Source organism: Suillus paluster (genome assembly GCF_016628075.1).
Source record: "Suillus paluster strain FC165 chromosome Unknown EDB91scaffold_92, whole genome shotgun sequence".
Classification (NCBI taxonomy): domain Eukaryota; kingdom Fungi; phylum Basidiomycota; class Agaricomycetes; order Boletales; family Suillaceae; genus Suillus; species Suillus paluster.
In genome coordinates, this window is record NW_024537652.1 from 140017 (window position 1) to 167836 (window position 27820).

A 27820-nucleotide genomic window follows, 5' to 3' on the forward strand; every position below is an offset into this window, starting at 1 on the left:
AGATTATCTATAACTCTTCCCACAGTCCAGGATCACTGTACCTTGGAAGTACCTTGCGCCCACAATGACACTAATGACACCGGAAGAGGTTAACTGCTAACCGTTTCTCAGGCTTCAGACTGAACCTGAGTCAGGCTCGGGTTCATACTTTGCCTGTGTGGCTCTTTGTTCAACCAAACTGAAGGGCCCATACTTAAAGACGACATCATGGCCTTCCCCAGTACCCTGATCATATCATACATATCATCAAACTTGCGCCTGAGTCCTGCTTCTCATCATTCCGGCTTGTATAAGCGTCCATTGCCGGAGGAGCCTGCATTTCTCGCCATGGCGTCGGGCTCCAGCGATACAGTAGGAGTGGCTACATAATAGTAATACTCCTATTGACTCCAGTTAGTGATCGACGTAAGTCTGAAAGCAATACGAACCACGGTGACTTCGGCATCGGTACGTGTGTGATACCCTTCACCTGAAGCCCTTGACCGCGTCCAGGGCGGAAGAGCTGCTCAGATTGAAGCTTCGACGGCGACTCCAACAGAAGTTTTAATTTGCTGCTTCGAGAAGACTTTCATGAAGAAGCTAATCAATAGAGTGCTATGTTGTGAGGTCCTACAGTACTACGACAACTTAAAACTAATATTTATTTCGAATTTTGCAATCATCTTAGGGCGGCCGCCGTTTCCTACGTACTATAGGGTCAAGATAACCATGATCTCCCAGTTTGCAATGAGTGGGAAAAAAAAGGTTCGTTCTAGAATGGGCTGCCGCAAATTGAACTTCAATTGAACGTCTTGATTGTACTATTGGTTACCACTTGCTCGTGCACACCACATTTCGTGCAGTCACATAAATGTCACGGAAAGTCACGGTGTAGTCACACGAAGTTCCATGGTCACGTACGTAATGCGTGAACGCATGATACAAAATGCCCAGACTCATTAACGTTGGGCTGCGATGAGTCATACTACGAGGTCTAGCCTTAGAAACCAACAGAGAACTAGGCGACAAGAAGGTGAAATCGATCAAGTTGACGACTTGAAGGGATCACACCTCTGAGCGTCTAGACTCTATAAAAAAACTGACAACGTGTAACCGGGTGTGCGATGAGGTACGATGCGATGCGGCCGCGCGTGGGACATGGTGGCACATACTAGACGTCTCTGAGAAAGTTAGTCAAACAGGTCTTCATCGTTCTCTTCAGTGACTGTCCGCTCACAATGGCGTCTTCAAGGCCCGACAGTCTTGCAGATCCATTCACGACGGCACCCAACACTCCTTTAAACCTCAGTTCAACCCTGGAACCTCCTAGAGCCTCTTATCTGTCGTCAAACCCAGAGACTGTCGGCAGCACGCGCGAATCTTACACTGATTCCCCAGATAATCTTTCTCCGTTGGTGCCAGAGGCTGAGAAACGCACCAACGAAGCTTATGGACAGGAGGAAAGCGAAGAACATGGGTTGGAAAAACGATCTATCCTCAGGCGGCCTCTATTTTGGCTCATCACTCTCGCCGTCGTTACTGTTATCGTCCTTGCTGTCGTTCTCCCAGTATACTTTGTCGTTGTCAAACCTCACAATTCCAATTCCAATGCATCTTCTGCAGGTGGGGCTCCTGCAGGTGGGTCAGGTAGCGGGAACCCTACCTCTCCGGCTGGAGGAGGCATGACCGGAGGAAACGGCTCTGTTATCACAATGGCTGATGGCACGAAATTTACTTACTTGAACCCTTTTGGAGGCATCTGTAAGTTCGATCATTCGTTTGCAGCTTGGCAAAAGTTGCACTGGGATTCCTCTCTCAGTTCCAGGCGCTCTGTTGTAAAAACACAATTGAGAATCATGTCTCATGTATTCACGCTCCAAGTGGCGTTACTAATGATGCTCTCGTCTAATTATCTCTCGACTAAGTATTTCAATCTCACTGGTTCTTTGCAGGGGTGGACAATCCAAACGACCCGTTTAACAACGCCGCTTACCCTAATTCATGGACTCCCCCACTTAACGCCAGCTGGACTTGGGGAGTAGACAAGATTTACGGGTCAGTGTCCTTTAGTGACTTATCTGTCACAAGTTCATGGGTGGAAAACGGATGGCTACCTACAGTGTTAACCTCGGCGGACTTTTTGTCCTAGAACCCTTCATCACACCGGCCCTTTACCAGAAGTATCCGGGCTCAGTTGATGAATGGACCCTGAGCACGCTTATGGCGGCGGATACAGCCAACGGCGGACTCGAGCAGCTGGAGACTCATTACAGTACCTTTATTGTGAGTAGATTTCGCTTGGCTTTGGCGGCGCCCGGATTAAGTACGCTTGTAGACTGAGCAGGATATTGCGGAAATTGCTGGAGCTGGACTGAATTGGATCCGTTTGCCTATTCCTTTCTGGGCGATTGAAACATGGGACTTCGAGCCTTTCCTCGAGAAAGTCTGTTGGCCGTGAGTACTGTGCCTCTGAATCATTGCATGAACGTTTTTTCATCTTCTGATTGTCTGTTGGTGCTGACGTTAGCTACATCCTGCGTGTTCTTCAATGGGCACGGAAGTATGGGGTTAGAGTGAATCTCGATCTCCATACCATCCCTGGATCTCAGAACGGTACGTGTTAGCTGGCTATTGTCCGTGTTATGCAAACCTAAGATCACTATGCAGGTTACAATCATTCCGGTAAACTTGGTTCGGTCAATTTCTTGAATGGAGTTATGGGACTTGCCAATGCTCAGCGGGCGCTTGATTACATTAGAATAATCACGGAGTTCATATCCCAGCCTGAGTGGGTTAATGTTGTCCCTGTGTTCACCATTGTCAATGAGGCCCTGGTTTCTACTATCGGAACAGACCAAATCACAACATTGTACGTCCTGATCTGCTTGCATGCGTTAGTGTGTCCTGAAAGCCATCCTATCGGTTAAGTTATCTCCTTGTGCATGATACGATCCGCAATATCACCGGTTACGGGGAAGGGCATGGACCTTACATCGCGATTCATGACGGATTCCTAGGGACGGCGACCTGGGCGAATTTCTTGCAAGGTTCTGATCGAGTCATACTCGACACCCATCCTTACTTCGCATTCGACGGAAACTCTAACCTTCAGCCCATTGCTACTGGTACTGGGTTAAGCGCTGGAGGCGTCTGGCCGCAACAGGCGTGTAGTGCATGGGCCGCTGGCATGAATACCAGGTATGCATTTTACACACGGAGTGACAGCATTCTCACTTTACCATAGTCAGACCGCATTCGGTGTTACCATCGCGGGCGAATTCAGTAATGGTTACAATGATTGTGGGCTTTACCTCACAGGTGTTGGGAATACTGCGAGCTATGGAGAGTCATGCTCTGTCTTCTTAGACTCTTCGCAATGGAACGACACCATGAAAGCGGGTTTTTATGAATTCACGCTGGCTAGTATGGACGCTTTGCAGAACTGGTTTTTCTGGACCTGGAAGGTTAGTTTGAATTTATGCTTGCCAACACGAGGCCCTCAATCAAACTTGTCGTCGACCCCTGCAGATCGGAAACTCCTCTACAACCAATAGCGTCCAGTCTCCCATGTGGTCTTATCAGTTGGGCCTCCAATACGGATGGATCCCTACTGATCCCCGCACTGCTGTGGGCACCTGCGCAGCGTTGGGAGTGACCGGCCCACCATTCGATGGGGTTTATGAAGCCTATCAGACTGGAGGTCCTGGAGCTGGCACCATCGTAGCCACTTCGGTCTCATCTTATGGCCACTATCCGCCAACGCCTATCAACGGTCTTACACCTGGAGCAATCCAATCCCTTCTTCCCACCTACACGTCCACTAGCGCAGTTCCAACTCTTCCTCCTCCCACCTTCTCTCCCAGTCCTTCTCCGTCGGTCAGCACTGGGAACGGCTGGTTTGATTCGGGAGATACGGGTTTGGCGCCAACGCAAGTACAAGGTTGTACCTACCCGAATGCATGGGATGCTGTCAGTTCAGCAATGCCCACGGCACTTTGTCCTTCTACGGGTGCCGCTCCTGTCGTTACTGCACGCCGTTGACCGTCAAGAAACGGCACCGAAGCGACTAGGTTGCGCATCACGAAGCCTGACATTACGACGTTCAACTTCTTCGCAGTCAAGCGCTTCATTCAAGCGCCGTCGGGCCGCCGGCTTCTTTGATGTTACTCGCACTATGTTGTTTTGGACATGTTTTAGGAGGACCGACAGACTCTTTTAATTTTATCGTATTCCAGTCCTCGATCGCTTTCCGCATTGCTCTTGTTGTTGCTGCAGTTGTCATTTTGTACTGCTGAGAATTGGCTAAGGACTCTAACATTTATTGCCGTGCATTTCTAGTTTCGTGCCATTGATCTAAGCAATGCGCCCAATCTAATTTTCTTCCCGGCCTCGATTTTCAAAGGTACCCTTGGGGAATTTTCTGCCTGCGAAGTGCACGCCGAAGACTCTGTTGGGTCATCCCGCCAGCCAGTCAAGACGAATTAGAAGCTGGCAAACGCAAGAAGGCGCTGTGGCGGTAACACGGCAGGCCCATCAGCATGCTGTTGCCTTGCCGTGATACCATTTGTACGTGGTTCGGAGTTTCGCATGCCACTGATGGCGAGTCATCTCGTTTGGTATCTGAAGGATGTTTATAGCAAGTCAAGCAGTTTTGTGGCCGGTCATATCTAGCCACGGAGCACATCGCTTCTCAGTGTGGTAATTGCGAAAATATTTCTGGCTTGCTATTGTGCTAACTTTTAGTCTGGGAGGGGATACAAATGCGTTGGAACAATAATTTTGTTGGAAACGTGCATGATACGAAATTCAGGGTACTATGCGGTAGAGCCACATAATTATCAGGCGTTTACAGAACTCCGGAACTCTGAATCCCTTCCGCCTGGGTGATTACTATATGTAAGTTGCCGGTATTATTCAATTTTTGCACCACTTGTCCACTTTCGTCAACAAGACTTCATCAATCCGCGGAGGACCACAAGCACATGGTAGGGTGTTCAGCCTTGTGTCTCGACTATTGTATTTAATATTTAACCCTTCAATCCAGAGTAATACGAAGACCACGAAATATTTCAGACTCGGATCAAGTCGCTGACTGGAGTCTTGGCGCCTCTTGGGCAAATCGCACTCCTTCGACCACTCAGCTCGCTCTACTGAACGTTCCCCCCTTCTTATCATCAGCCTCGGACAATTGGCTCGGTGGTTTGGCATGGATTCAATTTTTTTTGATCGCGCAGCGCGCTGTTCCCCAACGAACACAGCATAACGTGGTCGTTCCGACAAGCGGTCAGCTTCGACAACGTCAAACATCCCTCCGTCCCATGGGCTAGTCCATTTCGCTTCGTTCCTTATCGTCTTGAACTCTCGTCGGATAGGACTAGCGTCCCTCTTTATATCGAGACTAGGAGACGGGGATACCCGATACACAGAAAGATTGCCAATTCCTGGAGCAGCTGACAACCAGACCTCCCCCGCGACACACACGTCCATGCTACTTACGGATGGTGTGAGAAAACGGCTTGTCAGCTGGAGTGAACGGGCGACTATGAAGACTGCTTCCGGTGCACCGGGGCTACCCCCTCCCCGCAAACTATAACGAGACCAGATACACCAACATGCAGTGGCGCAACAGGTGGCTCTAGTAGTGGAAGACAGCGTCGAGATGACTGCCGTGAGTATATTCATGTGAAGCGTATGTCCTCATCACCGTGACTGACATAAGCGGATATCTCTAGAACGCCCAGCTAAAAGTCTATGCCAAAGTGCGACGTCGGATGTTGCCATACGCCCATGCGGTGTATCCCTCAATTGGAATTCACTGCTCATGCCCTTATCGCCACTCGGGTCAAGGACGGAGTAAAAAATGGTACATGGTCGGACAGAACAAGGAAGTGGTTCAAGTTAAGTGGCGTGTTGCTTTTATCGCATATCGCGGCCACCACTTCATGCATATCCAGCTCCGCGATTCTGCTGCACGGAAAGGTGGCCTGGCGATACCCCCGTCAGATTCTCAACAGCTGTATGATGGGCAATCTGGAGCCACCAATGTGCTGTACGATGGATCTTTGCTTGTCTGTTCGGTCTACTCATCGCGGCAAGTCAAGACATATGGATCCTCACAGCTGACAGGAATCAAGAACGTGATAAGAACTGTGTCGTCATCCCCATGATCAGATCCAACCAGTGGCAGGTATGTTCCACAGGTTACGACTATACAGTTGCATTGCGAGCTCATACCCCTTGCCCAGATTGGAGTCTATCTGGAGACTTGCTCAAGGCTGGCGGTGGGTCAACGTGTCGCTCACGCGTGTGCGGTCAAAGTTGATCATCATTACCTTGCGAAAGACCGTAGACTCGATTAAACTTTTATTCTTGGTGCTCATGGATGAGCGGGCTGGATATCGACGTCGCCTGTCAGGGGCGGATGACACGCACCCGGCATTCTGCAGCGCAATTTCTGGTATTCGTAGTCCTGCAAAGCGACGTAAATATAATAGACCAAGGCTTAGCATCAGTGAACCGCCATTCGAGGAAACCGAAAAACCCCCAGGGTCAGAGGAGATCTGAAGGGCTGCCCATCTTGTAAACAGCGGGCACCATATCTTAGGATGATATGCATCACATACTTTAGGACCAATTTAGGACATACAGATTTTATTACAATTTCTAACTGTACGACTCCAACAGATACAACTACAACGTCACGGAGAGGGGTTTCACAGGAAGTCTAATCTGGGTTATTCAGTGGTAAGTGGTCTGATTGATATTTCACGATGCTTCGTTGATTTGCGTAGCATGCAGGACAGAGATGATAGGAAATTTACTTGAATCATTCATAGACATATGATTCATGGGCGATTCAAGGAGATTTTACTCTGGAAATACCAGAGATACCCCCTGTTTCCTCCGTTGCCCATGTAACAGAGAAAGCGTAGATTCTAAATCACACATTAATTACTGAAGCATTTCCCGCGTCACGTTGTAGCAGACGATTTATTTCGATGACTACTATGTATGAGCCAGCGAACCAGTGGTCGGGGAAAAGGGTGTCGTATATTTCATTCCAAAGTGATCGTGTGTAGTACTTGTGGTGTTAGTACTGACATACTGTGGCTTTGGGTAAAAATGTCCAGTTCCTTGGCGCTTCACTGTGAAGGTGAAGCGCCCGGGAAAGGGAGTCGGTAAAAACGAAGAGTTGCTTGTGTGAGATCGGCTATAAGCTTCAAACTCCGATTTTAAGCGCTGGAGTCGTATGGAAATTCAAAGCACACCGTGTCACCGTCGACTTATCTCGCATTGGAATAGGTATTAGTATATTAGTAGTTAGAGCCATCTGCGAGAAGGGCGATTTCTCTTGTTACAACCTTCGCAGTGGAACAGCACCATGTTGAAAGTACTAGTAAGCAGGTTCTTTACAATAATATAACTTCACGCTTGCTAAAAATGTAAGATCATGCACGCCAGCGCGAGGCCCTCATTGTTGACCCCTGCAGATCGGAAACTCATCCGTGACCAACGGTGTCTAGTCTACCATGGCGCCCACCGGTTAGTCACGAGGATGGATCCCTACAGATACGCGCACTGCTGGCACCCGCGCAGGTTTTAGATTGACTGGCTCAGGTCCTGGAGCTGGAACGATTGTCGCGCCCTCGGTCTTATCTCAACGGTCTTACACCAGGTCCCCCTACACGTCCACTCCAAACTCTTCCGCGTCCTTCTCTGGGCACCGGGAACGGCCGGTTTGACATGGGTCTAGCACCAAGGTTGCACCTACCCAATTACATGGGATGCTGCTAGTTCAGCAATGCCCGCGGCACTTCGTCCTTCTCCAGGGGAGCCGCTCCCGTCGGTACTCCGCGTTTGTCTCGGCGTTGACCATCAAGGAATAGCACCGAAGCTACTAGGGTGTGAGCGTCGGCAAGTTACGGGGCTGAACTTCTGCACAGTTCACGCGCTCATAGATGCGCCGTTAACGTTGGGCATACAAAGTTTTTATCTGAATGCAGTCGGCCGCCGGCTGTCTTGACATCTCTCGCATAGTATTGTTTCGGACTTATTATGGGAGCCTGGAGGATTAACTGACTGCTATCTCATCGTATTCTAGTTGTTGTTGTTGTTGTTGCCGCACTTGACATATCGTACTGCCCAGGATTGACTGAGGACCCTAATCATTGACTGTTACCGTGGATCTGGAGTCTCATGCCATGATCTAAGCAAGTGCGCCCGATCACCCTATTGTCCCCCAACCTCGGTTTTCAAAGGTACTCTTGGCATTTTCCTTCCGCAAATTGCACACCGAAAAAAACGGTCAGGTTGTTCCAGTAATCAAGACGTTTCGCTCAAGAAGACGGCGGCGGCTAGCACAGCATCCGCATGTGGTTGCCTTGCCGTGATCTGTTGTATCTCCGTCTGTGTGTGCTTCTGAACTTCGCATCGTGCGACATCCGATTTGACGTCTGAAGGATTTTTATGGTAATTCAAACGGTTCGGTAGCACAGCAGTCTGCCAGGTAAGCTTTGGTGCCATGCTTCTCAGTGTGGTAATTGGAACGGGCGAAAAAGATTATGCCTTGCATCGTGCTGGCGTTTAGCCTGGGAGCCTGACAGGGATACGCACGATGCACCCTAGGGAATTTGGGTTTATTTATCGAGCAACACTCCTGCCGCGTGAAAAAAATTCAGGGCATGCGGCGGGGAGTGGCGACACAATTATCAGGCGTTTGCAGAACCCCGGAACCCCTTTTCCTGCAGATTAGCCTTCAGGGATTTTTCAATTTTGGATCGGTCGACAGCTTTCGTCAACCAGACTCTTCACCACCCTGCGCATCACGAAAAACCCGCGGAAAACCGCAAGCACATGGTAAGGTGCTCAGCCTCATGTCTTTTACCGCTGAATTGAAGCTTCTACCCTTCAATGTAGGTGGGAAACCACGTAGACCCTTGTTTCAGATTTCGCAGACCCGAAGGCCTGGCCTTTCCAATTAATTGTATGACTCAATGCACTTAGCACGCTCTGCTAAATGCCCCCCTCCCTGCTTATCATCGGTCTCGGACAACTCCGTGCACGTGGACTTGTCGTCGTCGACACACAGTTCAGCTTTCACAACGTCAAACACGTCAAACATTAAAGGCCCTCAAGTTACTGACTCTGCCCATGGTACACATACCCGACTTCCTCAGCAGACTGCAAACGCCGTTGAATATAAGAATACTCGCAGTGTTTTCTGTGCAATTGTCGTGAGGTGCGCAAATTTCGTAGAGAACGAGGCGCCAAACTTACGTCCAGACTGTATAATAGGAGTACGGTACTCGAGGCAGGAATGATGGGGATGATCCTAAGGCTGGAAATCTTACTCAGAGGGAACATCCTGCTGACGCATGCATGGGTTCCTGGTGCTCATGCGCTACAAAGGGCAGTTTCTTCTAGGCATGGACTTCAAATTAACAGATCAATCAAATGCGATGAACCATCTCGCCGTATGCTGAACACAGGACACCCCGCGATCAGGGGAAGAACGATGATTATTGGCGCGGACTCAAGCCTATCAAGCCCATAGATGCTACTAGCGGCGGCGAACCACGGAGTCTTCGTACCCGTGTAGCATGGTGGTATTAACACAGGAACACTCTGCACAACCTCCGAATGTCTTCCACTAAACTGAGTGGCACGCTCTGCTAAACGCCCCCCTTCCCTGCATCTCATCGCTTTCCGAAAACTCCGTGTACGTGGACCTGTGGTCGTCGGTAAGTAGTTCAGCTTTCACAATGTCAAACACGTCAAATATCAAACGCTCTCACTTCCCCAATAGCCCACAAGTATCGTGCTGAAAATAAGAACACTCGCAGCTTTTTCTGCGCAATTGTCGAGAGGTGCGCAAATTTTGTAGGGAACGTGTCCCAACTTACGCCTGGACTATATACTGGGAGCACGGTACAAATCACGTAGACCCTTGTTTTCAAAATTTGCAGACACAAAGAAATCCAGGTCAGACTGGCCGACTCAAAGCACTTGATGGGCCCACTCTGCTAAAATTTCCCCCCTGTTTATCGTCTTCGACAGCTGGCTCGGTGGCTTTGCTTGGATTAGTCGTCGACAAGCAGTTCACCTCAAACACATCAAATATCGAACGCTCTCTAAGTCAGCGACTTCCCTTTGCCCGCGGTACACACACCCGACTTCCCCAGCAACCCACAAACATCGTATCGAAGATGAGAACTCTCGCACCTTTTTCTGCGAAATTTTTCGAGAGGTGCGCAAAGTTTTAGAGAACGAGTACGCCTAGACACTACTAGGAGCACGGTACAAACCACGCAGACCTTAATTTTCAGATTCGCAGACACGAAGGCCCGGCGTTTCCAATCGTTGAACTCAATGCGCTTAGTAGCTCGCACTGCTCAACGCCCCCTTGCTTATCATCAGTCTCCGGCAACTCACTCGATGGTCTGTCTTGGATTCACTTCAACGTTTGTCATGGAGTTGGGCTGTCCCTCGTGCACTGGTGGACCTGTGGTCGTTCCGATAGGCAGTTCAGCTTTCACAATGTCAAACACGCCCATGGTATACACACCGACTTCCTCAGTAGACCGCGCACACCCTATCTAACAACAAGAACCCTCGCAACTTTTTCTGCGCAATTGTAGGGGTCTGCAAATTTCGTAGAGAACGAGGCGCCAAACATCTTTCACTTCTGAATTGTATGCTAGGAGCCTGGCAATGATGGGTATGATCCTAAGGTTGAAACTCTTACTCAGAGGGAACGCACTTTCTTCTGGCCAAGAACTTCAAATCTTACGACATGACAGTTCAATCAAACGCGATGAATACTCTGCGATAAGACAACGAGCCTATCAAGTCCGGCAATGCTACTAGCAGCGGTGAATCATGGAGTCTTCGTAACCGTGTAGCGGAACGCAGGAAAACCCCGACCAACTTCTCCTAGGAACGTGTCGAATGTCTTCCACTAGGCCGAGCCAGTTTTCCGGTGCAGGCCTCGCACGTGATAAATATGTCTATTGGGGTGGACGGGATGCCGGTAGAATCTCGACAGCTGCGCCACAGCTAATACTACTCCTCGCAATTTAACACTGCGAACCGGAGATGATTCGCCATGGAGTGGCGCAACACAGCGGCTCTGCTGGAGATGTTTTGGAGGACTCAAGATCGTAAGCGTATGTTCGTCAAAAAGCCCAGCCGGAATATGAATTGACCGCCGTGCGACGTGAATCTCCATGCCATTGCAGTACGTCCCTAGATTGACGTTGACTCCTCACACCCTCAAGGCCAAGATATAACAGTAAGAATAGAACTTTCTGATACAACAAGGAAGTGGTTCAAGAACGCTGGTCCGAGCCGAGTTAGGGATTCCAAGTTAATCAACAAAGCTAGAATGCCTCGCTCGACCAAACCGGCCGCGTATGGCAAAGATTCCGATATTGATGTCTACGTACTTTAACATCACAAGCTGTATTTCACCTATGATGCGCATGTATACAACGCATTCATTTGAACAACCCGCAGAGCAGCGAGGTGCATACCTGTAACTGCTACAATTGCGGTACACCTGAACACATCGCCATGTCATGAAGAGGCAGGTAAGAGCATGGAGGCCTTTCCATGATGGGCCATGGCCAATGTCGTGTATCAACCAGGCGGTGCCAAACCATGGCTAACCGGAGTTTGAAACCTAATCTGATACGGTGCCATCCTGTTTAACCACAAGAAGCGACTCGCGGACTCGGTTAATTTTGGGTCACCAAGGTAGTTTCAAATGGTGAGCTGGCAATGGTGTAAAGGAAGCGGTAGGGAAGTTGAAAAAACTGACCAGCATCTCGTTTGTTCTTTTTAGCAGGTTCTGGCACGCACGAAGACAGGATATATCGGCAAGGAAACCACAGGAAGTACACGAGGAAGACAGGCCGAGATAGGCAAGTGAAGCGCCTGAGTCAGTTTGTGGGTTTGCGTCGAGGTTGATAGTACTAACGGTGATGTGATAGTTGTGATTAGGCTGCGATTCGTGGGCACGAAGAAGTACTAGAAGATATCAGAGGGATCAAGGCCTATACTTAACGCGCGGGGAAGTGTCACGAAACTATAACTGCCTCAAGGTCTTTTTGCTGTATGAGCGAGAAATCAGATGACGGACATTGCAAGTTCAAACAGAGTCGGAGACTCGGAGTATTTGAGCCTCGAGGCGAGGGGACGCAACGGGAACGGAACCAATCAAATTACTAGTGCTACTCAGGTGAAAGTAGACCGACCTCCTCATTATAGCCGCAACGTTGGTCTGGACAAGTCGACACCGTACCACCAAGATCACGACCTCGACCCAGTCTAGTAGAAGAACTTGGACGATCAAGAAAGCTAGAAGTAGATCTAGAATCATCGATATCACATCTTCCATCTTCACGGCCACTAGATTGGATCGCAGCGCCTTCTACCAAGCCAGGAATGTTGCCAATACTCCAACTAGCGCCAGAGTCTGCAGAGATGGTTCCCGTACTTCGTACTCATAGTTTTTCATCTCTTTCACAACTTCTTGAAGCTCTTGGCTCTACACCCGATCTTCAATCCGTTCTTGGTGTCGTTGACGAATTTGAAGACGACTTTGATAGAGAAAGGGAAACAGAGAGCCTCGTTAGTGATAACCTCCCTACTCCCCTCAACACCGGTCCCGACGCTGCTTATACCGTTTACGTCGACTCTGATACCACCGATACAACTAACGCCGGTCATACTCCTACCGTGGAATCAATACATACTCTTATACCTTCTCCCCGTTTCCCTCAAGACAAGGATCTCCCACTCCCACCTTCTACTCTACCCCTCTCCCTACCCATGAAATCACGAACACGTACCGACAACCGTCTTGAGGTCTCAGAGGATCGGGTTCATGTAGTTGTGGAGAATCATCAGGAAGATCCGGTGATGGCGCCCTCTCCACCCACTCCCGCAATCACGAAACGTCGACATGCTCTCCTCGAGCTGCTTACCTCAGAACGTGCCTATGCGAATGACCTCGCTCTCATCAGGGATGTGTATATGAGGTTGGCGTCTGGTGACTTGCTTTTTGTTCTTACTTTATTCTCCTATTCTAATACACCTTTCATTCCAGGTCATCCTCCACCATTCGCTTTCTCCAAAGCACGACCAGTCTCAGGATCAGAAATATCAAATCCCGGTTCTAACACATCCAGTTCGGGTTCCGATTCTACAAAGTCTAGCTCAGGCACACGCTCGTCCTCGTCTTCACGCACAGTCAGCACAATCTCTACATCCGACGCATCCACCTCGGGGCATTGCCCACCTACGATACAGCTCAACGTCCCTTCTCTCCAACTGACTGTGCCTACACTAACGCCAATAGGTACTTCTGATACTCTGTTCGTCGTTCACTTACTGACCGCATTTTCGTAGTTTCTCCACTTGATTCCTCCAAGCCTCTAACACAGCTTCCACGCCCGATATGTGAACCTCCACTGTCTATCACCGACATACGCATCATTTTTCGTAACCTTTCCGACCTTGCTGTTCTATCCGAAATGGTCGTCTCCAAGCTCGAGAGAGTCGTCGAAGAAGGCAAGGGTGTGGGCGAGGTTTTTCTGGAGGTGGTGAGTCCCTTTTTGTCTCGAATGACATATTTGGCGCGATCACTAACGTTTCCCAGATCCCCCTCCTCGCACCCCCTTACACGACCTACATCACCGCACACCCTCGCGCACTCGCACACCTCGACGCCCTAAGCGCCCCTCCGCAGCTCACCCCCCAATTCTCGCGGTGGCTCAAGGAGAGCAAAGAACTGGTCGAGGCACACACCCATGCTTGGGACCTACCCAGTTTGCTAATCAAACCCGTGCAGAGACTACTCAAGTACGGGTTATTATTGGGCGCTGTGATCAACGCTACCCCAGACCCGCTCGTGGTAGTCACTTCAGAGAGCACGGGTGATACCTCGGGGAAACTGAGGGAGGGGACTGAAGGACTGGAGAAACTCAGAGAGGCTAAACAGAAAGTCGAAGAAGTAGCTCGTGCTGTGAACGAAGGACGAAGACGGGTAGAAGTCGTTAGAGAGGTCCTCGAGTCTGGACATGCAAAAGATGGCGCTACAACAGGGGGTGTCGGCATCCCCAAGGTAGGCGCCGTCTCACGCATGCGTTCTCTCCGCACTCCAAAGCCCCTCGCAACGTCCGGAAAAGCACCCACGAAACAGAAAGGCAACTACCTTCCAGAAACAGAGCCTGACCCTGAACACGCTGAAGCGGCCCTCGTCGCTGCCCTCGAAAGCAAGCTCAAGTCGCACATCACTACCCTCTCTCATCTCGCTCGGGATGCAGTAGCATACGCTCGGACTCTGCATGCACTATTCGGTGCACTTGTCAAGTGGGGATGGGCGTTCGCAGGCGTTATTGGCGTCACCGTGAGCCCTGAGCTCAACACTTCCAGTTCCAATCCCACTTCAACATCTCACGCTAGTACACCAGACCTCACAGGGACTGGTCAAAGCGAAGCCTTCGACGCGTTCCTCGCACTATGTACGGGTCTCGTCGAACTCACACAGGAACTCGAGCATGAACTTCACACACACATCCTCCCATCCCTCCAATCTCTTAAAAACACCTCCGTCGCACCACTTAAGCTCCTCAGCGCACTGCACGCTCTGCAACCGCTACATCTACACCTTCTGCACCTCCCAATAACGCGCAAGCATCGTCCGCCTGAGACGCTGCTACAAGCAAGCCAGAGCTATGTCGCACTGCGTGGGCAGCTTGCGCTGGAGTTGCCTGTGTATGTGAGGCTCCTGGAACGCGGCATCGACGGGGTGGTGCTAGACCTAGCAAGAGGGATGGAAGCATTCTGGGGAGTTGTGGGTGAGCGGTGGGGAGAGCTGTGGGATGCGCTGCGGGTAGAGGGGGAGGGCCTTGGAAGGGCTGAAGATGCAGGTGTATCAAGAGACATTATAGGCCATGTGGACCGACCAGGGAGCGGAGGCGAGACGGTACGCGTCTGGCGCGAACGATGGGGTGATGTGTTGGGCGTGCTTGGGACCTTGGCGGTTGTCAGTCACCCTAGGAAGATCGAGCGGCCGCGTGCTGTGAATCCGCAGCAATACGTTGCGCAGTATGGTCAACAGCAACAACCGCAGCCGCAACGGGCATCACAGCCAGGCGCAAGATCGGCAAACGTTGCTGCTACGCTTAGCGCTCTCGATTCGCAGCCATCGCCAACGCGTCAAAAGCACCATCAGCATCAGGGATCCTACGATGCTCGATATGCTGCCAGGGAATCGTACGAGGGCCGGCCTAGGAGGGAAGAACCGAAGTCTGGGCGGGAGAGGGAGCGCCTTTCATCTGGTTCTGGAACATACGACCCCCGATTACATGACCCTCGCAGCTCACAGGGTTCTTACGATCCCCGCAGCTCGCAAACTTCTTACGATCCTCGCAGTTCCCAGAGCTCCTACGACCACCGCAGCTCACAATCATCTTCTTCCTCGTACCGCCCGTCACACTCACACTCCAACTCTTATGATATTTCTGGTCGACGACGCAGTGGGAGCACAAATAATGTCCCTACTGGTCCTATTCTACGCAAACCTTCTGATGAATCTCTGCGTTCTGGGAAATCCGGAAAGTCGGGCAAGTCGTTTAGGAATAGCCCCGGTCCTGGTCCTGGGAGGGGCATCGAGGATGTGCCCCCTGTGCCTTTTGCTCCACAGCCCCCATCGCAGTCTCGCAGCGGCGTCTCTCCACCGCGCCTCAAGCCCACACGGATGAAGAGTATGCCTGGGCCTATGCACAACATTATACCCTTCGGCATCGATCCCCCACCAAGCCCGTCGTCGTTCGGCACCTTCGACGAGGAGCAGGAAGAAATAGATAGAGATAGAGACCGGGGTCGTGGCCCGCAGAGACGATCAAGCTTAAAGAGTAAGATCACAGATACATTCCGACCGTCACACAGGAGGCGCTCGAGTTCTGTCAAGAGCATTGGAGCTCCGAGCGTGCTGGCGCCGAGTTATCACACCACAGATAGCGCATTACCCGCATACCCAATGCCCACAACGCCAACCCGCACTCATTCACCACAAACCCCCACTCGACGCACCACCGACTTGCAAGGGCTGCGCGCGCTCTACCAGTGCGCTGCGATACACATGTGTATACCACCTCAGGGAGTGTCGTATCGCGGTCTACCGTTCTTCGAGTTAAGGTCTGGAGACACGTTTGATGTACTTAGGGAGTATGGACATCCGAGCACTCATCCGGATTTACCGCTTTATGTAGATGATGGGGAGGATTGTTTGTTGCTTGTGCGGGAGCTTGCTGATGGAGGGAGAGGAGAGGTTGGCTGGGCGTTGGCGAGTTTTTTGGTGCCGCTGGATTGATCATTGAGTTGTTCTGGTGTTGGGACGGTTGCTTTCCCCCCATCTGCATCTGATATTGATTAGAATATAGGGTGTTCTTTTCGGTCGCGCTTAGAATCTGTTCACACATTGTACCCCCACTTCATTTGCATCATCTCATTGTACGATGTAGTAGTACATACGCATGCTCGTCAACAGGTCTTTTACATTCTTCCCTTTGATTTCTGTCGATGTTACATTACATATATACATGCTTAGTCGAGGAGGATAGTTCCATGCGCAGTGGGATTTCAAATTGTTTACATCTTACTCAGAGGTGCATCAATACAGCGATCATGGCACAGTCGTGATAAGTTTGTTGCAGTCAGAGACTAGAGCAAGTGAAAATAGAGTAAAGGGCAATAGAAAATAGGATATGAAGGATCAATTGTCTCTATGCTAGGTATGTCCATTATCGAGTTTGAAGATTGACATGAGTAGGTGAATGAAACAGGACAAGATGGAGCGTGTTGTGGCCTGCGTGCAGGAATGTCCAAGAAAGAAGAAGGCATGAGGGAATGTCCGGTTCCCGGGTGACGTGTACAATGACTGAGATGTCTTGCAGACCCGAGTGAAGGGATTGTGACATGATACCAAGATCAAGGCAAGTCGTCGGGAAAGGTATGGGGAAGACCCTTGTGACGCTTCCTGCTTTTCTCGTGGCGTCTGCAGTCACTCTGATTAAAAAATGCATTCTCACAGCCAGGAATGCGGCAGACGAATGGTCTCACACCATTGTGAGACTGCATATGACCTATTGCATTCATCTTAGCGACAGCGCAAAGGGGATTTGGCGGACATTACTTACGCTTCAAATTAAATATAGCTGTGAAGGTCTGCCCACACTCATCGCACCGGTGGGTGGCATCGTGGCGTCGACGCCGTTGGTTGGCTTCAAGCATTGCTTGAACGGCGGCAGGACGAGTCGTGCTAGACCTCGAACGTGCGCGAATGTGCGCCGGGGGGTAAGGTGCATGCCAAAAAAATGTGGAGTCGCTTGGGGAATGGTGATGTCGGAGAGAAGCTGAGCTTTCTCGACGCGAAAGACCTGAAGGGGCAATCATGGGAGACAATTTGCCCTCAAAAGACGGGGAGGCAACATGATACCACGGAGATTGCGGGGAATCACGACCAGTGGGGCTGGAAAGCGCTGTGAAGTAGGATGAGGGGGACGATGACGATGACGACGATGTAAATAGAGATATAAATTGTCTGTTGTCAGCGGCATTCTGTGGTATCGTCTGTGGTGGTGGGGGAGGTGGGATCACGTGAAGAGACTCATGAGGAAATGATCCAAACGGCTCAGGGTCACGTAGGTACCCTAAGTTTTGCGATTGCTGAGTTGTACCGCCTAAAAGGGATGTCTCAAGTTCCCCAAGGTAAAAGCCCTCGGTGCTCACATCCTCTGGTAATGATAATATAAGATTTGAAGATTCGCCTGGGAACCTCTTCAGCTTGACCATAGACAAATGGCATGTATCGACTTACGTCCTTCGGGAAAGAAGAGCACAGAAGAAAACATGGATGACAGATCATCATTGTACATGTCGTACAAAAACAAGTCAGCATCAAGCCTACGTGAGGTGACGTATGAGTCAGGAGTCAGCGACAGGCGGTGCAGCGGGAGATGTACTGTGCAGGAGCGCACCTCGTTTGATCAGAGAAAGTGAGAGCTACTTCCTCTCCAATGACTTCCGCTGCCCCTGGGCGATCCCCCGGGTTCCAAGACCAACACCTTTGAATCAAGTTCCAGTGATAGTCAAGGATATTGTCGGGACGCGCATGTATGTCTTTATTGAATAGCGCAATGGGGATTTGAAATGAGTTCTTCTCTTTCCATGGCATATTCCCCGAGATGATCTGAGAGAAGAAAGATCAGGGTAGAACTGTAGAAAAACACAGAGGTCGCACAAAGAACATGACACCACCAAACGAATAGATATCGCTCTTGAAAGTCGGCCTTTCACGGTCACCATGGACTCCGATAACTTCAGGCGCACGCCATCGAGCATCCAAGCTGCGGTTCGCGGTCGTCGTAGACCACTGCAATTCTGCGTCCCCCGTGACCGTTGCGAGACCGAAATCTATGAGTCGTGGATTCCCTAAACTATCTATGAGCACATTTCCCTAAGGCTTACAAGTGAGTGCAACATCCACAGTGAGACAACCGTACATACAGGATGAAGATCTCCGTGAACGACATTCTGCGAGTGAACTGGATAGGCGTCAATAATCAAGATAACAGCATGATAAAAATTGACGAACGATATTTCAGGCCATCAGCGATGCCCATGACCTTGTAACATACAATTAATGAATGCTTGGCGAATGTATTCAAGGAAATTACCAATCCAAGTTTAGCGGAAGCGGTAATTTATATGGTCATTTCAGAAATACATTTCAAACTTGAAAAAAAATTCCTTCTTGTGGGCTGGTACATATCTTGGAGGGCACTTCTAGGAATGATATGAGCCAACAATGAAAGAAAACGGCGGTTGGGTTGTGGAGATATTGTCAAAATACTGACTTTTCAGCCCACCTGACATATCACATCATTGTCGACCTCTGGATGCTCTGGGACCATCACCAATCGATTCCTAGGCCTCAATAACCTCAGTTACATTGTTTTCAATATCGTTATTGAGGTGCAATATCGGAATAGTGACATAAAGGTGATCAGGGGGGGAGGAGGACCTTGTATATCTCAGGAATATGATTTTTCCAGGGAAATCTGGCATGACCATCGTGTTCAGAGGGCTCAAGAACCCCCAGGAAAAATAGTTCTGAAGGACAGGCAAGTCACATGAAGGCTAGAAAAATCGATCTTTGGGTGGGGCAGCATGACAGGGGTGGTCAACTTTGGAACATGATTTTTAGAGCGAAATCTGGCTCGACCATCGTGTTCATATGGTCAAATAACCTCTAGAATGAATCCTAGCTAAAGCCAGGCAAGTCATATGAAGGCTGAAAAAATCAATCTTTGGGTGGGGCAGCATGGCAGGGGTGGTCAACTTTGAAACATGATTTTTAGAGCGAAGTCTGGCTCGACCATCGTGTTCATATGGTCCAATAACCTCTAGAATCAATCCTATCTAAAGCCAGGCAAGTCATATGAGGGCTGAAAAAATCGATCTTTGGGTGGGGCACCATGACAGGGGTGGTCAACTGTGGAACATGATCTTTAGAGACAAATCTGGCATGACCATCGTGTTTGTATGGTTTAATAACATTCAGAAAGGTTCCTAGTGAAAGCCAGGCAAGTCATGTGAAGGCTGAAAAAATCGATCTTGGGATAGGGCACCATGACAGGGGTGGTCAACTGTGGAATATGATTTTTAGAGACAAATCTGGCATGACCATCTTGTTTATATGGTTTGATAACATTCAGAAAGGTTCCTAGTGAAAGCTAGGCAAGTCATGTGAAGGCTAAAAAAATCGATCATTGGGTAGGGCACTATGACAGGGGTGGCCAACTGTGGAATATGATTTTTAGACACAAATCTGGCATGACCATCGTGTTTATATGGTTTGATAACATTCAGAAAGATTCCTAGTGAAAGCCAGGCAAGTCATGTGAAGGCTGAAAAAATCGATCTTTGGATAAGGCATCATGATAGGGCTGGTACTCAACTTTGGAACATGATTGTCAGAGACAAAAATAGTATCACCAATGCATTCATAGGGTTCAATAACCTCGATCATGAGTCCTAGTTAATGACAAATGTGACATATCAAGGGCTATCTATTTGAGTTGAAAAATTATGGGGGCATAGATTTTTCCTTCGAGGAAAGTCCTAATATGGTTAGAGAGGGAAAGAGGAAATTATATAATCGGTTACAGAAGGAAAGAAGCATTACATACTTGGTTACAGAGGAAGAACTATGTCTAAAATGGTTAGACTTAATGCCAAGAACAAGGAAAGATGACACAAAGGAAAGGAAAGATGACACAAAGGAAAGGAATGGTGACATAAAGGAAAGGAAAGAAGGTACGAAGGGAAGGAATCATGACTAAGAGGAAAGGAAAGAAGGTACGAAGGGAAGGAATCATGACTAAGAGCAAAGGAAAGGAAGCATGACTAAGAGGAAAGGTTAGGAAAATCATCACTAAGAGCAAAGGACGAACAAAAGGTTAGGTATTCCTTAATTTTTCCTCGTCCCCCCTAATCTATCTCTCCCTATCCTTTACACTCCATCATATCCACCGATCTCTCAAACACTGCAAAATACTCTATCTCACTCGTCCCTCATGTAAGGTTGACTATCAGTTCAACAGGAAAATGTGAACAAAACATCATAGCTTTGAGACGTGCTAATTGATGACACAAACACAGGTTCTTAGAAAAAGACACTTTCTGAGAGGCATCGGTTGTACTTGGACCGGGGAATCAGTGTACAATATGATTGTATATATACAATTTTGAGTGATTGACTAGGCCAGAATGAGCATCAGGAGCATATGGTGAGTGTAGAGATGAATCGTCAACAAGGTTGGGCATTCCTTAATTTTTCCTAGTCCCCCCTAATCTATCTCTCCCTATCCTTTACACTCCATCATATCCACCGATCTCTCAAACACCGCAAAATACTCCATCTCGCTCGTCCCTCAACTCCACCTCCTCACTTCATCTTTCCCTTCTTCCACTACAATCCTATCATAACAACATCTCAACCATCCTCTTCGCACTCCTCCTCTCATCTCTTACTCAATCCTTCCCTACTAATACTCTAAAATACTTCCTCTTCATCTTCATCTCCATTCGCTACTCATCTCGCACCAGAGCCCATACCTAGTCTACTTTCTCAATCTCAACCCCTATCTATAACAATACAACTATGTGAACCGCTCTCCCCCGTCTCATGTAAAATAAGTGCTACCAGGGCGTAGCTGCTCCACTACCTGCCCAGCCTTTCAAATCTCCCTCACCTTTCGTCCTTTTCCTCACTTCGGCCCCTAGCCTTTCATCTCCGTTAGCCTTCGTCCATTTGGTTACTCCGGTGCCCAGCCTTTCATCTCCGTCGCCCTTCATCCGCCGCTAATCTTCGCCTATCCCATCCCTGACTTCTTCGCCTCTCTCGCCACTTAAATTCTGCTATTTCATCCCCCCCTGCTTTTTGCTCTTCCATCCTACTCATCTCCTTCATACTCATGTCCTTAGATAATGCCAATTCAAGACGCAATTGGGAGCACACCTCCCAACCTGGTCTCGTCACCATTTCTGGCATTCAGTATCGCATCTCTCGTGCCCCAGATGGCTCCATCTGCTGTCCTGTTCCTGCCTGCCCAGGTACCTTCAACAGGAGGTCCGCCTTCAAGACCCACTTGAAAACTAGTCCGTCTCTCCTTCTCTCCCTTTATCTCTTTCTCTTATCTTCCTTCCTCCTTTCCAGATCATCTATCTCCCCCTCAACTCCTCGCCTCTCCTCCCCAACTTCAACCTCGTGCGTTCCCCTTTTTTCTCTCCATCCCCCCTTTCATATATCTACTTCATCCTCCCTCCTTTCTCTTTCCATCTTCTTCTCTATCCTTTTCTCATCCCTCTCATATTCTCTTCCAGTTCTTCCTCAAGCCCCCCTCCCTCTTCCTCCCCCCTCTCTCCAGCCGTCCCTCGATGAATTTCAACTCGATCCCAGTCCGTCTTTCTCTCTCTCCTCCATATATCTACTCCCTTACCCTTCGTTCCCTCAAGCTATCTCTCGCGTCGTCCTTAATCCTGGCCAAGATTATCTTCTCTCCACCCCCCTTTTGGATCAGCTCGGCCTCTCTTTCCACACGGCCCTCAACATTTTCATCTGTATCGCCTGCAAAAAGTCTCTCACCGCTGCCATGGTCTCTGGTCACCGCAAGGCTCACCATAACCAATCCCTCGACAAAATTCAGCTCCAATCCCTCGACCAATTCGTCCTCCAATACAACGTCTATCGTCGCCAAGAAGAAGTTAACATCCCCGCTCACGCCGGCCCTCCCGTCCAGCTTATCGCCCCTCCCCGCCCAGGCTTCCTCTGCACTCAGTCCCTCGATTGCCATTACGCTGCTTGCACCATCACCACCATGATAAACCATGGAAGGCTCGTCCACAAAGCATCCTCCAACGCCATGACCTACGACCATGCTCTCGTTCAACAGCTCTTCGAGTCCGTCGGCCGCGTCTACTTCGTCGTCCTCCAGCCCCCCCCTTCTCACCAGCCCATCACCATCAGAGACGCCCTTTCCCATTCCTTCCTTCCTTCCCTCGATCTTCTCCTCGTCCCCTCCTCTCCCCTCCCTGACGAGGAGCGAAGGTCCCTCATTAAAGTCATGGCCTGGGATCGCTTCATGCCCGACGTCCGTTCAAACAGATCCGACGTCAAATTTTTGGACGCCCTCAAGGCTCGCCACACAGAAGATGAATTTCTTGGTTTTTTCGTCGCCTTGGACTCCCTCGTAAAAGCTTACTTCGCCATCGCTCCGGACCTCCTCGAAGGTAACCCCCACAGTTTCACCATCTGCAAACTCATCTTGCATGGCGACAACGTCACAAAGGATTCGTAAGTTCTTCCCTCCCCTCCTTTCTCCTCCTCTTTGTAATCCCCTCCCTCCAGAGATTACTGGCGTCCCGTCTCAAAGAAAAATACTCTATATAGCGATCTCCTCCTCCAGTTTTTGCGCGCCATCCTCAGGCTTTATCTCTCCCAACACAACCCTTCCAACTTCTCCTTCGGCCTCCACCCCAACCAGACACAGGCCCTCCACGCCTTCGCCTCCACCATAAATCGCCCTGACCCCCCTCCCGTCCCCGACTTGGGCCCCGATGGCGATCCCATGAAGAAGTTGCATGAGTTTTTATGGTCTTTGATCGATGCCGCCAGCGTTCATCCAGAACAGACCTGGGCCAACGTCATCCAGCGCTTCATATGGTTCAAGGCTCTCCGCCGCGACGCCAATTTCTACGAGTCCACTGACCTTGCCCCGGACCTCGCAAAATTAAAGTACTTCGTCAACAACGCTTGCATCGTCCATGCTCTCTGGTACCAGAAGCACTCTCTCGTTCCTCAATTCGAGTCAGTCCTCTCCCTCTCCTCCTACCTCATCCTCTTCTCATCCCTCCTATTTTAGACGAGTCATAGCCGTTCACCGCGAGGTCTTGGCCCTCGGACGCCCCACCACCTTTAATATGCTTTTTGAGTTTCAGCAATACGCCTCCTCCTTGGCTTGGAACCAGCAACGCGAGCCCAGGGTCTTCTTCGACCCAGACTATCAGTGGATAATCGTCGGACGAGAGACCTTGTACCTCTCCAGATTTCGTCATGGCATTCAATCTCTCCTCGACCAGATCGAGGACAGGTACCTCCTCCTCACCCGCGGTCGCATCATGATGCATGGCCTCCCTGACCATGTCGCAGATGACATGACCAACTCCATCCGCGGCCATTCCTTCGTCAACGACGTCCAATTCGATCCCCTCAAGCTCCAGCTTTTCTTCCATCTCGTCGACATCCATCGCTTGGCCATGCTCGATCGGGACGGCCGTCTCGCCTGGGATATACCCGCAGTAAAAGACATCCTTCGCCGTACCGGCGACATATGGAAGCCCCTCTATCATCTTCTCTACATCACATCCCAGATATCCACCAGAGGCGTCCAATTTTTGCAACACCAAATCGCCAATGCCGACCGACACCGAAACATCTTCCTTCAGGGTCAGGAACTCATCATCTTGTCTGGCTACAGCAAGACCTCCCACATTTCCGACAGAGATTCTTGCACTCCTGCATTCGTCCATTCAAAATTGGCACGATGGATGGTCGAGTTCCTCGCAGGAGGCTTGAGGCATGCAGAATCTCTCCTCGCATACGTCGCATACGGCGCCACCGCCCATCATGAATACAATACGTACGTTTTCTTCTCGTCCTCTCGTCCCCCCTGCATTCTCACCTCATCCCAGCTTCCTCGTGATGGACGACGGTCGTAGAATAAACCCGGACCAATGGTATTCCATATTCTTGCAGGTAAACCGAGAGCAATTCCAGTGTGCCTGGGGCGTACGTGACTTCAGACATGGCGCCATAGCCATGGCTAGGGAATTCATCTCTCTCAACCATGCTTTCTCTCTCGCTGATGACCTGCTGGCCGAGAGCGCGGACCACTCCACCCAAATCGACCACATCCATTATGGCAACCTCCACGGAGCCATCCCTCAACTCACCAACAACGTCATGGAGAAGCATCGCTTGCTGTCCGAGGAATGGCAGCTCTTCTGCGGCCTCGGTCCTGGTGAGCCCCAGCAACCCATTCGACAGAGAAGGTTGAACAGGCCATCTGCATCATCCCCTAATCACGGTGGATCCTCTTCCCTCGACATATCCGCCATTTCTGAGGCCGTCTCGACCAGCACCGCCGCAGCATTAAAGACTTACCTCCAGGATAACTTGGTCCCGCTCCTTCGTGATATCGTCGCCCAGGACGTCCTGCCTTCCATCCTCGATACCCTACGGAAAACGACTCAGAACTCTGCTCCTGCTCCCGCAATACAATTAGCCATCGGTACCGCGCTTCATGCGCCGGTCGAGCCCCAAGGTATGTGTCCGGCGATGTTCTCCCCTCCGAACCAGCATTTATATGGTCATTTCAGAAATACATTTCAAACTTGAAAAAAAATTCCTTCTTGTGGGCTGGTACATATCTTGGAGGGCACTTCTAGGAATGATATGAGCCAACAATGAAAGAAAACGGCGGTTGGGTTGTGGAGATATTGTCAAAATACTGACTTTTCAGCCCACCTGACATATCACATCATTGTCGACCTCTGGATGCTCTGGGACCATCACCAATCGATTCCTAGGCCTCAATAACCTCAGTTACATTGTTTTCAATATCGTTATTGAGGTGCAATATCGGAATAGTGACATAAAGGTGATCAGGGGGGGAGGAGGACCTTGTATATCTCAGGAATATGATTTTTCCAGGGAAATCTGGCATGACCATCGTGTTCAGAGGGCTCAAGAACCCCCAGGAAAAATAGTTCTGAAGGACAGGCAAGTCACATGAAGGCTAGAAAAATCGATCTTTGGGTGGGGCAGCATGACAGGGGTGGTCAACTTTGGAACATGATTTTTAGAGCGAAATCTGGCTCGACCATCGTGTTCATATGGTCAAATAACCTCTAGAATGAATCCTAGCTAAAGCCAGGCAAGTCATATGAAGGCTGAAAAAATCAATCTTTGGGTGGGGCAGCATGGCAGGGGTGGTCAACTTTGAAACATGATTTTTAGAGCGAAGTCTGGCTCGACCATCGTGTTCATATGGTCCAATAACCTCTAGAATCAATCCTATCTAAAGCCAGGCAAGTCATATGAGGGCTGAAAAAATCGATCTTTGGGTGGGGCACCATGACAGGGGTGGTCAACTGTGGAACATGATCTTTAGAGACAAATCTGGCATGACCATCGTGTTTGTATGGTTTAATAACATTCAGAAAGGTTCCTAGTGAAAGCCAGGCAAGTCATGTGAAGGCTGAAAAAATCGATCTTGGGATAGGGCACCATGACAGGGGTGGTCAACTGTGGAATATGATTTTTAGAGACAAATCTGGCATGACCATCTTGTTTATATGGTTTGATAACATTCAGAAAGGTTCCTAGTGAAAGCTAGGCAAGTCATGTGAAGGCTAAAAAAATCGATCATTGGGTAGGGCACTATGACAGGGGTGGCCAACTGTGGAATATGATTTTTAGACACAAATCTGGCATGACCATCGTGTTTATATGGTTTGATAACATTCAGAAAGATTCCTAGTGAAAGCCAGGCAAGTCATGTGAAGGCTGAAAAAATCGATCTTTGGATAGGGCATCATGATAGGGCTGGTACTCAACTTTGGAACATGATTGTCAGAGACAAAAATAGTATCACCAATGCATTCATAGGGTTCAATCACCTCGATCATGAGTCCTAGTTAATGACAAATGTGTTATATCAAGGGCTAGTGAATCGATCTTTGGATAGGGCACCATGACAGGGGTGGTCAACTGTGGAACATGATCTTTAGAGACCAAACTGGCATCTCCAATGCATTAATATGGTTCAATAATATCAATAATGAGTCCTAGTAAATGACAGATGTATCATATGAAGGGCTAGTAGGTCAATCTGTGGGTAGGGCAGCATGATAGGAGCGGTTTACTCAACTTTGAAACATGATTGTTAGAGACAAAACTGATATCACCAATCGATTTATAGGGTTCAATAACCTCGAGAATGAGTCCTGGCTAATAACAAATGTGACATATCGTGCGCTAGTAAATCGATCTTTGGATAGGGCACCATGACAGGGGTGGTAGTCAACTCTGGAACATGATCTTTAGGGACCAAACTGGTATCACCAATCGATTGATATGGTTCAATAACCTCTAGAATGAGTCCTAGCTAATAACAAATGTGACATATCATGGGCTAGTAAATCGATCTTTGGGTAGGGCACCATGACAGGGGTGGTACTCAACCCTGGAACATGATCTTTAGAGACCAAACTGGTATCACCAATCATTTAATATGGTTCAATAACCTCGATAATGAGTCCTAGTTAATAACAAATGTATCATATCACGGGCTAGTAATTTGATCTTTGGGTAGAGCAGCATGACAGGGGTGGTCAACTGTGGAATATGATTTTTAGAGACAAATCTGGCATGACCATCGTGTTTATATTGTCTAATAACTTTCATAAAGATTCCTTGTTGAAGCCAGGCAAGGAATATGAAAGCTGAAAAAATCGATCTTTGAGTAGGGCACCATGACAGGGGTGGCACTCAACTTTGGAACATGAATGTTAGGGACAAAACTGATATCACCAATTGATTCAAAAGGTTAAATAACCTCGAGAATGAGTCCTAGCTAATAACAAATATGACATATCGTGGGCTAGTAAATCGACCTTTGGATAGGGCATCATGACAGGGGTGGCAGTCAACTCTGGAACGTGATTTTTAGAGACAAATCTGGCATGACCATCGTGTTTGTATGGTTGAATAACATTCAGAAAGCTTCCAAGTTAAAGCCAGGCAAGTCATATGAAGGCTGAAAAAATCGATCTAATAATCTAATCCGAGTAGTATGGGGCATACTACCGGTCGCAACTACCATATCGGGTAGTTGCGACCGTGCGCAACACCCAAAGGGGTAGTTGTGACCGTGCGCAACTCATGCGCAACCTGGTCGCAACATGTTGCTTATACTGATTGATGATGGAAAGTAGGAGTGAAATAAGCTGTCGACGGCTTATTATTTGAAAGTGGTGATTGCGACCGTGCGCAACTACCATATCAGGAAGTTGCGACCGTGCGCAACCATAGTAAGCGTGCGCAACTACCATATTAGGTAGTTGCATCCATGCGCAACTACCATATTGGGTAGTTGCGACCATGTGCAACATACCCAAGAGGGTAAGTTACAACCAGTTGCAATAGCTA

The 27820-nt window shown here is 49.2% G+C and overlaps 5 protein-coding genes across 5 annotated transcripts; 4 read left to right on the forward strand and 1 right to left on the reverse strand.

The window, feature by feature from the left end:
• Window positions 1–1064: 1064 nt before the first annotated feature.
• Window positions 1065–4063, forward strand: EDB91DRAFT_889133 (glycoside hydrolase family 5 protein). The gene is made up of 9 exons (XM_041328734.1): window positions 1065–1740; window positions 1932–2034; window positions 2100–2262; window positions 2315–2433; window positions 2507–2592; window positions 2647–2848; window positions 2908–3177; window positions 3224–3443; window positions 3508–4063. Exons 1-9 carry the CDS (start codon window positions 1218–1220, stop codon window positions 4018–4020), a joined length of 2199 nt encoding a protein of 732 aa, XP_041171919.1. The 5' UTR covers window positions 1065–1217; the 3' UTR covers window positions 4021–4063.
• Window positions 4064–5251: 1188 nt separating this feature from the next.
• Window positions 5252–6949, forward strand: EDB91DRAFT_1163472 (uncharacterized protein). Its single transcript, XM_041319903.1, has 6 exons — window positions 5252–5647; window positions 5712–6028; window positions 6076–6166; window positions 6225–6260; window positions 6322–6723; window positions 6771–6949. Exons 1-5 carry the CDS (start codon window positions 5639–5641, stop codon window positions 6541–6543), a joined length of 675 nt encoding a protein of 224 aa, XP_041171920.1. The 5' UTR covers window positions 5252–5638; the 3' UTR covers window positions 6544–6723; window positions 6771–6949.
• A 5951-nt stretch (window positions 6950–12900) lies between these two features.
• On the forward strand, window positions 12901–16357 carry EDB91DRAFT_1061026 (uncharacterized protein; the record flags this gene model as incomplete). The annotated part of the gene is made up of 8 exons (XM_041314396.1): window positions 12901–13030; window positions 13118–13230; window positions 13425–13583; window positions 13640–13891; window positions 13943–14414; window positions 14463–14912; window positions 14961–15090; window positions 15418–16357. 8 exons carry the CDS (start codon window positions 12901–12903, stop codon window positions 16355–16357), a joined length of 2646 nt encoding a protein of 881 aa, XP_041171921.1.
• Window positions 16358–17028: 671 nt separating this feature from the next.
• On the reverse strand, window positions 17029–17280 carry EDB91DRAFT_1038767 (uncharacterized protein; the record flags this gene model as incomplete). The annotated part of the gene is made up of 2 exons (XM_041312851.1): window positions 17029–17129; window positions 17184–17280. Coding segments are annotated over 2 exons (198 nt in total), but the record flags the coding sequence as incomplete, so codon positions are not given.
• A 4244-nt stretch (window positions 17281–21524) lies between these two features.
• EDB91DRAFT_1315794 (uncharacterized protein) lies at window positions 21525–25377 on the forward strand (the record flags this gene model as incomplete). The annotated part of the gene is made up of 5 exons (XM_041325169.1): window positions 21525–22903; window positions 22958–23416; window positions 23472–24248; window positions 24301–24932; window positions 25322–25377. The coding sequence occupies 5 exons, from the start codon at window positions 21525–21527 to the stop codon at window positions 25375–25377; spliced, it is 3303 nt and encodes a 1100-aa protein (XP_041171923.1).
• Window positions 25378–27820: the final 2443 nt, after the last annotated feature.